Here is an 11,127-nt window from a genome sequence, read left to right on the forward strand (position 1 = left end):
GGTCTTCCAAAAACTGCATGATGGTTGAAGGGTAATGAGCAAAGCTAGGGGGCAAACCATAAGAGTCAAAAAAGGTGGCTACGCCATTTTCTTCCAGAGTCAAAGCCAGCCAGTGCTCTCCAGGCATGTGAGTTGGGTGTGTGTTGACGATAAAGTATGCGGGGGTTCTGAACGATAAAGTCAGCAAGGGGAGCTGATCCAAGGCCCACACCCCGCAAAACACATCCCCCAGCAGATGATGCAAAAGATTTTCCAGCTGATGGTTATCCATTTATTAGTTAATAATAATCCACCAGCACCTGCCGTTTTGAGTTGATTTCCAAAATGGAATCGTAACAGGCGTACACAATCAGAGTGGTAGTGTGAGGCAGGGGAACTCTGAATCTCATCTCCAGTCTTAGATTCCCGTTGGAAATGGGGGACAAAGCGTCGTTGTCTTCTCCCGGGTTGAGATTGAATACAAACAAAGAGTAACCGTCGTTAAATTCTCGACGATCGATGCTCAGAGGCAAATCCTTGAGATGTCTCCCTGTGGCCATGAACATGTTGTAAAATTCTCTGACCGAAATCCCGTCGTTAAATCTTGGTTGGAAAGCTCTGGCGGGAATCTGTTTGCCGTTCTGACAGAGGGCCAGATATTCCACGTCGTTGTGGATAAAATTGAAGGGCGACAGCTCTCTCGAGCCTGTGAAGGCTTCGTGGTTTACCATGCCCAATACCACGTATTTGGGCATAGCCCCGAGAAAGAGATTCTCCTGATTACATACCCTGGAATTCTCGGGAATGGAGTAGGTTTTCACATTGATGCGTGACAAGGGGTAGAGCGCGTTACCCTTCAGTAAAGCCGCTGCGTGACCTAAGCGTACGGCCGGGGAAACTGTGACTTTTTTGACAAACAGAGAGGCCCCTAATATTTTCAAACGAAAATTGGAGTTGCGCGGTCCCATCAAGCAGACAGAGTCACTGGAGCGGTTCAGTTTAATTCTCATATCCACGTTGTTCAAAAGGAGCCTCTCGCAGAAAAAGAGGTCGCCGTGGAGAGGACCCATCAGGTGTACTTCTCTAGAATTGGGCGTGTAGGAGGCTCTCTCATTCAGTCCTCTGTTAGGCCCATTATTGATCACTATAGAGTCCATGGCTCCCGCCGTATCTTTGTAAAAAAGACCCGCGCTAAATTGGCTCTTGAGCGTGTCTCCTGAAAAGCTGAGCAGAGTTTCAATGACGGCTCTGTAAGGGTGTGTGGCGCTAGACTGAGAAATCAGTCGATCCCCCAGAGTCACGTCGCATTGGCTGAACATTGTATTCAGAGGATAATTCACAAGGCCCACCGGCGCATCATTCGCCAGGTCGGTACCGTCGCCGTTGGTAATTTTCACGCGCACGTGTAACAAAGTATTGTTGAGATCCAAATACTTTTCACCATCGCCTGGGACAAAAAACTCAATGGGGCCCCCGTCGGTGATGGCGGAGAGAGGTGAAATTTCCGTGTACATCTTATCTTCAACAGACAGCTGGGTCATGGGGGCTGAAAATAAATCCAGTTCCGCTAGAGTGCATTCTGGAGATTTATGATGTAAAAGAGCCATTTTCCTTGGAGTTTAAAAGATGTCAGACTTTCTGGTAGACTTCCTTCCCTTACGCTTGCTTCTACCGAGTGAGTTTGTCTTTGAACCCTCACGTGCTTTTTTACTCGCCTTGAAAACACGTTCTCCCGGCGGTCTCTTTTTCAATCTGCGCGATAACACTAAAATACCGCCGGACCCCTCTTGCTTCTCGTGACCGTTTAATTTCCCTGCTGCATGGCTGATCACATCCGATGCGATGTGACTAGCGGCCGATTTAAGATGAGGTTTAGCGATGGCAAAACCTCTTTTGAGCAGAGGGGACACGAAACAAAATAATTTGGAAAATATAGAACCTATACCGCGACCGTACATGACGGGTGCTCCATAAAACCCAGGTAAGGCACCCCCAACTTGGCTTTCATAATAGCCGACAAAGCGTTGAGGATCTTCTCTCCAGCGTATCTGAGCCATGGCTTTTGTCTCGAAGCAGACCGTAACCGTTGACCGTCCGATAGATACTGAACAAGGGCCTTATCAGACGTCGTAGTTATATAGAGAAGGTGTTCAACGTTGAAAGTTAGCCGGTTTAAAGTGTAGCTTGACGATGGTCTTGCCGTAAACAAAGTTTACGTGTTTGTTGCGATCCGTTTTGATCTCGATGTTGATATTTTTGATGTAATTTTTTGACACGGGTACATAATGTACAGTATGATATCTGATGCTCACCGTGTCGCCAAAATGCCCCTTGACGTTGACCACTCCCAAAAGCGGGGAGTAACTATCGCCCACCGTTTGATACTGAACGAGGTCCGTGTAAACGTACAAGCTATTGAGCCCTGCGTCGAGATCAGCGGGGTAGGTGGCGGTACGGTTCGGTCCGAGAGTCCACCATTCCTCCGGTTTTAGGCCTAGTTTTTAGCGTACGGTTAAATCTTTCAATCACAGAGGCCTTCAGGTCGCTGGCTGTAGCAAAATGTACTATGCTATGCTTCTTCATCAGCGCCTCAAACTTTTGGTTGAAAAGTTTTTTACCCGCATCTGTCTGGAGCTTTTCTGGTATCTATCTTGGAAAATAGATTCAAAGGCAGCCACTACCGCATCAGCCGTCTTTTTCTTTAACGCACGGACATAGGCCTTTTTGGAAAATACATCGATGACAGTTAATAAATACTTGTACCCATCGTTATGTTCGGACAGAGCCTGCATGTCACACAGGTCAGCTTGAAATTGGTTTAAAGGCCAGGGGACAAACACTCTGTTTCTGGGAAAATGTATTCTGACGGGTTTGTGTAGAGTGTAAGCATCTTGCTCTGATAAAAAATCTCTGACATTTTCCGGACTGACTTTCTCTCCTGTTTCATCTTGCACTGCTTTGCGAAGTCGTTCTACTCCACCAAAGCTGCCTGGATTAGCCGGGTTGTAATAGACTCTTTTCATAACCACAGTCTCCCCCATACCTCCCTTCTTCCCCTTCTAATGTTGAAATGAAGGAGCAATGAGACAAGAGCAATTTTTGTTGTTTTATTTCACAGCACACATGGTTTAAAAATGAAATACTATGTTTTAGAGAAATAACAATTTTCACAAAGGGGAAAAAATTAACGGTCATTCCAGTATTCAGAGACTGCTTGCAGTTGTCCCATTTTCACCGCGTCCTCTCCGACCAAGTCATCGTACATCTGACTGATGCTGTCGTTGATTTTCCTGACCTCTTTCAGTTCGTATAAAAGGGTCTCTACCACACATCTGACTCTCTCGTCCCCAACTCGGATGTTACGCAGGGTCAGTAGACGCTGGATGGAAGGAATCAATCTGGGAGTACAAAGTCTCCTCATCAGTCCGTAGTAGTTGCTCTGGTAAAAACCTTCTTCGAGTACTTCTAGACATAAGTGTTGGGTCTGGCTAGGATGGTTGACCAGACACCCGTAGCTGTTGTCACGGAGGAACTTGTGAAGAATCAGGTTGAGCAGATGGTACAAGCCGGATTTTACAGTCTCAAAGAACGTTGATGAGATCCAACCATCGACTTCGTCAGTTGAAGAAGGGGTCAAGGAGTCCTTGGCGTCCTCCGTGTCTGAGGCGGTGGCGGGGGATGAGAATGGTGGCGGAGGCGGTTGTGGTGAGGATGGTTGTGAAGCCGGGACTGAGACCTCCTCCGTGTCTGAGCCAGGTGGTAAGGTCTTTAGAAAGGCACAAAGCTTGGCGACCTCGATGCTGCCGGTCCGTTGGAATTAAAGCAGATCCCTCTGGATCTGCTCATGATTGGTTGAGTTCACGGACCCTCCTTTTAAACAGCAGGCCTCGTCGTGTTCCATCTTGTCAGCAAATGTATCTCTTGTCTTTTCCAAGTCTCTTTTATAGCGTTTGAGGAGGTGTGATGTAGGAGGACGTTGCAGAGAGGCGGGGCTTGGCAAAGTCTAGAAGGACAAGGATTTTTTCACCAGTAAAGCATCCCTCCAGTTGCGACAGCTACAGAAAAGACTAGCGATATTTCCTTCTGCTTGATTCATCATCTCATGCCAGACATGAAATGGCAGGGCTAATAATGTGCGGAATACACCGCAGTCTGAATTGAAATACTCCAAGACAAGGAGCTCCTCACTAGCAGGATCCTCAGACGTCCGCAGGCTGACCCGGAGGAACCATCGACCGCAGGGTGTAGTTTTGGACAGCCAAACAGCGCTGAAAATGATCTTTTTCTGTGCAAGCTCCGCATCAGTGGGGAGAGGCTGCAAGCTGTCTCGGCCAGCCGATGCAGGGGAATCACGGACAGCAGGCTTCTCGATGCGTCGACGGGCTAGCAAGAGTTTCATCATACTCCAATCGACTGAAGTCAGTGTAGCTATATTGGACAGAGAACCCAAAGCTTCATCCTGATCCCGCTGATACATCCACAGCTCCCCTGTTTCGTACTTGAACACATAACCCCACCATCCACACAGTCCATAGGGCTCTAAAGACCATTCTTTTTTCAGAGAAGCAGCAGCAGGCATCTGCAGTCGTCGCAGATACATTGTTGTTTTCTTTGGCGCATTCGGTGTTGAAGGCATGTCTTCGTAGATGTTTACAGGCGTCTCACTAATCATCGCACCGGATACAACGGGCGTCTTTTGCTGAGACTGCCTTACGACGTCTTCTATCTGTTTCTTCACGGATCACACCGTTTGTCTCGCCTGTCTGGTCTTTCGTCGCAGACTCTCACCATATCGATCTCCCTCTGGAACAGAGAAAACAGCTCTGCGCTCGTTGTCACACTTTATTTTTCCGGCCATGATGACTGCTATACCGCTTCGTATGCAACTCTTAACGTCTGTCGGAACCTATATAAGCGCTCTGCAGAAATTGGAGAGGTGTGATGATGCGGGGAGGGGTTTTCCCAGGGATAGGAGCGTCGGAAGCAAATGGGGGGGGGTAGCAAACGGAGGAAGGAGACATTATTTATCACCTTTGTGACACGCTCGAATCAACAAATGCCTCGTCACGAGACGCCATAGAGTCTACAACATTGCATATTGCCCCCTTTGATCTGAAACTCTGTCACTTTCCATGTGACCACAGCACAAGGAGAAAGCAGCCAATGTTCACAACAAGCACAACCAAATGTTCACAACAAGCACAGCCAAATGTTCACATCAAGCACAAGCAAATGTTCACAACAAGCACACCCAAAATGTTCACATCAAAGACCCCTAATATATATATATATATGTTTCAATGAATGGAAAAAAACAATGAAGGGGGGTAGGATGAATGAAGTGGGGGATACAGTGGGAGGGTCTAGGAAGTGATGTCATACAGGGGTGGGGGGATACAGTGGGAGGGTCTAGGAAGTGATGTCATACAGGGGGTGGGGGATACAGTGGGAGGGTCTAGGAAGTGATGTCATGGAGGAGGGGTTATGAAGTGACGTCATCAAGGGGCGGGGCTTATGCCACGTGGTGGGGGGTTGAGGAGGGTTAGGGTCATAAATCAGGGTCATAAATCACCTTTTTGGCATAAGGGTGTACTCTTATTCTCTCTTGTGTTCATGTTGCTGTTTGAGGGTTAAGACTTGGTTTCAGGGTTAGGATAAGGGCGAGGGAGTGCATTATGTCAGAAGTATCCTCACAAAGACATAAGTACAAGTATGTGTGTGTGAGTGTGTGTGTGTTTGTCCTTTGATGCCTTTGATGTATCAGCATTCTACAGCCTGATGTCACAGGCTGCAGAAAGTGGACACACAGCCAGAGACAAATTCAGAAGTCAAACAGGAGCAGAAACAGTTGGACTGGACAGGACTTGCTCATGATTTAGGAAGAAAGAACCACTCAGATATTTCTGAACAATTATTAACAAGGAAGGGAGGAGCTACTGCTGTTACAAGGACAAGAGGAAACCACAGGAAAGTCCAGATCACCTCCAAGGTCTTCAGTAAGTCAGTACATGTTAGTAGTTCATGTCAGTGTCTAGAAGTTCATTTTTTTTAAATGTTTTGTCCAAATGATATGTTTGTGAAATTAGGACAAGTAATCATACCCATGACTGTGAGATATTCTCATGGTTGCTCAACTTCTCAACTTTTTTTGGTGTGATGCACTGTAGTTTGTGTTAAAGGAAAGGATTTTTAGGAAGTCTGTACTGTCTGCAACAAGATCCTTTCTAAAGAAATTCTAATGGAAATGATGGAGCATAAAATCCACAGTCCCTGTCCTGTGGAAAAGTTGACTTCCAGAGTTGAAAAGAAACAAACATGAGGCTTCAACAGTCTGAGTAGATCAAGTTTCTATCTTCCAGGTATTTTTAGACCAAAATTCCCCTCTTTGTGTTTCTACACCTGATGTTTCTTTTCAAAGCTGTGGTGGAGAGATGGCAACACAGAGAGGAAATTCTGCACTAAAAGACAAACATTTGAAGATACTCTGCCACTTTAGACTCTCAGCTCTGATTCTTGTTTTCTGCTCCATGCAGCTCATCTACAGGACTGTATTAAGTCTTAGTTGTTGAAGGATCTTAATTATTAAGCAGTGAAACTACTTCATATGAGGAAATGGTGCATTCATTTTTAGAAATGTTTTCTTTCTTCTGTTTCCTTGTCTTTTGATGATGGTCACTAAGCTCCAAATCTTGTAGCTGTTCAGAATTCAGCCTCAGTCAGTGTGAGAGAGCTGATATGTTTAAAGGTTCATAGACTGAAAAGGTTCTGAGAAATTCTCTTGAAAAATGGATCCTAAATTTAACTCTAACAAACTGCACAGTCCTGAAGCACTAATTTGATTGGTGTGTTGGAGTAAAGTGGGACACACACACACACAAACACAAACACAAACACACACACACACACACACACACACACACACACACACACACACACACACACATCTTGTTTAGATGTAACAGAGCCCACAGCCATTCTGAAGAATGACACAATCAGAAAATACATTTGGCCTTTGAGGAATTTAATTGTGTGCCTGCTCCAAATGCTATGCTAGGTCTGTGTGGAGCAGCTTGTGTGATACATTATGTTTCTGTTTGTTTTCTATGAAACTGTGAATATTATTAGCTGACTGGATGAATAGAACACAAGAGAGATTTGTTTGTGCAGATAGATGAGACCTTCATGTGTCTACTAACCCTTATTTTAAGATGCACACACACACTTTGTTCTGCAAGTAGTTATAGTTTATGTCAGAGCAGCATCAGATAAAACAATGAAGAATGATCAATACAGATCCTGATTTGCTGTAAGTCGTATATTCTCCATGATGGTGTGTGTGTGTGTGTGTGTGTGTGTGTGTGATGGGAAAAGAAGGATGAAGGAAAAGTTCTCACTGCAGCAGCTGTATAAGTTTATTATTATGACCACAATTACATTTCTGTCATTTCCAGGCTCTGTGTTTCCAGTTCACCATTCACCACACAATGATGTCATTCATGATAAATGTAAAGTGAAGAATCAGCTTTGTTTTCATGGTTTCTTTCACTGACTGAACTCTCAGGACAAGTATCAGGTAGTTTTCACAAACTATGATGAATCACTGTTGGACTTTAAAGTTTCTCTCCTCCATTGCTCTCTCTCAGCTCCTTCTTTTCTCTTTGTCCACCCACTTTCTCTTCCTCTCGTTCCTCTCTTTGTCTGTTAGAAGTCTCAGGTAATATTCTGTATTTTTCCACCTTGGAGTAGAACTGCAGTGGAAACAGTTTTCAGCAGCTGGACTGAAGTAGAACCATCATCTCTGTCTCTTCCTCCACATTCAATCGTGCTCTCGCATGTTTGACTTTCTGTCTTTTTGTAATCGTTGCTGCTTTGCTCTGATTTTAACATGATGCAGTTCATGTCTGGTGTCTACTGCCCTCAGGTTTAGGATTATATACATGTTGTACTCAAACACATGGACACAAGGGAAACTCAGAGATTCCTGATGTCTTTTAATGTAAAAGTCTGCAGCAGCCAGGGATCCAGGATGTGAGGTTAAAAGACTGTCTCTTCCTGCTCCAGCCCCCTTCTCTAGGTGACACACACACTCTAGGACACACATGTACATACACTTTTGCACAATGTGCAAAAACAAAAGTGACATAAAGCAAACAAAAAATGAACAGTATGCATATTTAGAGTCCCCATAAGACAGATATTGAAAGCATGGAGCTTCATCTAAGCTCTATATATTACACACATATTAAAACACTACAAACCCTTTTTATTTTTTACACAGGTGAGTGTGATAGATTGAGATAGATTTGGGGATGATGAGGTTAGGTTAGGTGAAGAGACGCAGCACTCTGTATGAGTGCTCCATGGGGCACGAGCATTATGTATTTAAAATCTTTAAAAATGTTCTTATTTATAATCCTATAGAAAGATTAAAATTTCATTTCATTTTCTACCGCTTAATCCTCTATCAGGGTCACGGGGGAACTGGAGCCTATCCCAGCTGCTTATGGGCGAGAGGCAGGGTACACCCTGGACTGGTCGCCAGTCAATCGCAGGGCTGACACACAACGACAGACAACCACACACGCACACATTCACACCTAAGGGCAATTTAGAGTAGCCAATTCAATTTAGAGTAGCCAATTCACCTATTTGGTATTGTGGGAGGAAGCCGGAGTGCCCGGAGAGAACCCACGCAGGCACAGGGAGAACATGCAAACTCCACACAGAAGGGTCCAGACCGGGGTTCGAACCTGGAACTCTCTTGCTGTGAGGCGACAGTGCTAACCACTGCACCACCGTGCCGCCCCAGAAAGATTAAAATGACCCTTTAAAAAGGAAAGTTGTTACAGATAAAGATTTAAATACCTTTTTTTTTTTTTTCAAAAAAGATGGGTTTAAAAGGACCACAGACACAACGGAAGGTTCACTTACTGCAGACGGTGGCGGTGAATGTAGACTTTGCAGCTCCCCTTCTCCTGCTAGGGCACTGTCTTCAGTAGTGGTGCACAGGGGAGCTTCAAAGTCTTTTCTAGACCTTGTAAAGTCTGCTGCAGTCAGCAGTGCAGGGTAGTGGGCTCTCCAGCAGTAGGACAGAACATGTCATCAAAAATGCCCTGATTGTTGGAAAAATGTAATTCCTATCATTTTTTTATTTCCACTATGAGCATCACAAGGCTTCAGTAAAGACACAGAGTTCAGAGCTCACTTTAACGTGGCAGTCTATGGGAGGTTTGGTCAGTATGGAGGGGATTTACTTAAAAACTGTGGGTCATGTGACAATGTGAGTAACACTGGATGAAAGAGGACAACTTTCTATATATTATCATATATTATTTGTCCCTGAAGGTTGGTCATTGTGAGAATGAAGAAGTTGAAAGAAGCTTTTAGGGAAAATTTAAATAGACGTCAGACAGAGTGTGGGTGATGTCAGTCACTCCAGCTGAGACAGTGAAAAAAATAAAAATAAAAAAATATAACACTTAAACTGTGATTTCATCAAAAGGTAGTCTTGTAAACTCTTGGTAAAGGTAAAGTCTTATGACTTATTTCAGGTTTCAATCATGTTTTTATGTGAAATGTACATTTCACATAAATTATTATAAATATAAATTAAATAAATTAAAATAAATATGTATAACAAAGCAATCAGGCTGTCAAACTACTTTTTGATGTTTGCCTGTTTTTTCTCAAACCTGCAGGAAGCTGGAGTCTGTACAGAAGAAGTGGAATAAGCAGAATAAGACGTATGGTGAATAATATATGTCTTGTCAGGCTCTGCACTAAGAGAAAAAAATAATGTGGAAATTAGCTGCAATTCTCCATCACACCACATGATGGAACTGATTAATCTGATTTATCACTTTGGGTTCAGCATCTGTGAATGAATAAAAAAAGAAAGTCCAGGTGGAGGGTGGAGGAGTCTCAGTGTGTCTGCAGAGACTGTGTAGAAGGACAGAGCAGCAGCAGAGCAGTCCAGATACACTGATGATTCTCTTTCAGATCCAGAGGAACACACAGGGATGATGGTGGACTTGACAGTGGAGCTGTTCTCAGAGCAGTTCAGACTGCAGCACTGAGAGTCTTCTCCACTTCTTCTGGTTCCTCTGTCAGTCACTGCTGGATGAAGCTCTCCTCTCCACTCTACCTCCCAGTAAGCTCATCCTCTCCCCACACACACACCGTCCTCTTTACTCTCTCCTTTAGAAAGATCACTTCCTCCAGCTGTTGATAGAAGAAGACAGACAACAGAGGTGATAAATCAGTGTTTACAGAGACTCACTTCATCAGCTGTCAGTCACTGATGCAGCACATCCAGTATAAAAAGCAGCAGGGACTTCAGTCCAGTTCAGAGCAGAAGTGGAGCAGCTGTGTAGTGTAGCAGCTTCCTCTCAGCTCTCATGTTAACGTATTGGAGTGAAGACACTGAGACTTTTAGCATCAAGTCTGTTTACTCTGAACATTTCACTCAAGTCCACAGTGGAAATAAAGTGCTGAGTCATGAAGCTTCATTACTGCACAAACAGTTTAGTGATGGATTCACTGCTGTTACATGTCAACTCATGTTCCATTTAAAGAAAGAGTCTCTGTGTGTTGATGAACATCTGATCTGCTTCTGAAATATCAGCTGACAAAAAAACATGGAGGCTGTCACTGAAAGTATCTGACAGATGGACAGATATACAGATGTGATCACTGGACTTCAGCAGAGGTTCTGCTCTGTATCAGACCACATGCTTCCAACATGTCATGATGCTTCTCTGAAATCAGAGCCAGTGATTTGCAGGCTACAGTCAGACTGATCTCAGAGCTGTGACAAAGATCAAACTCATCAATTCTTTAGTGTTGAAATGAGACAACAAACAGCCTCAGATCAGATACGATGGTAGGACAGTTGGACCAATGAGGACAACTGTCTCTACACATCCTGTGAGGCTGTCAGCTGTGATCCAGCTTTATTTCCTGTTGACATGAACACAACAACAACAACAACAGATCACAATGAGCTTGTGGCTGCTGTGACTGGCTAACTGTCCTCTGCGTCTCTGTCTTTCTGTCCCATCCTGAAGCCTGTCCCCATTCTCCTCTCACAGCTTCAAAGAGGAAAGCAGCCACTGAGAAGGTTGGAGGTTTACAGGAGACACTGGATCT

General features: G+C 44.4%; 1 protein-coding gene across 1 annotated transcript; it reads right to left on the reverse strand.

The window, feature by feature from the left end:
• Window positions 1-278: 278 nt before the first annotated feature.
• On the reverse strand, window positions 279-1,520 carry LOC121188108 (uncharacterized protein F54H12.2-like). The gene has a single exon (XM_041047685.1). It carries the CDS (start codon window positions 1,518-1,520, stop codon window positions 279-281), a length of 1,242 nt encoding a protein of 413 aa, XP_040903619.1.
• Window positions 1,521-11,127: the final 9,607 nt, after the last annotated feature.

This window comes from Toxotes jaculatrix, chromosome 2 (genome assembly GCF_017976425.1).
Source record: "Toxotes jaculatrix isolate fToxJac2 chromosome 2, fToxJac2.pri, whole genome shotgun sequence".
Lineage (NCBI taxonomy): Eukaryota > Metazoa > Chordata > Actinopteri > Toxotidae > Toxotes > Toxotes jaculatrix.

Excerpts from the sequence above, each read along its gene's own strand:
- LOC121188108 (XM_041047685.1), bottom strand. The coding sequence starts at position 1,520 with ATGACCCAGCTGTCTGTTGAAGATAAGATGTACACGGAAATTTCACCT.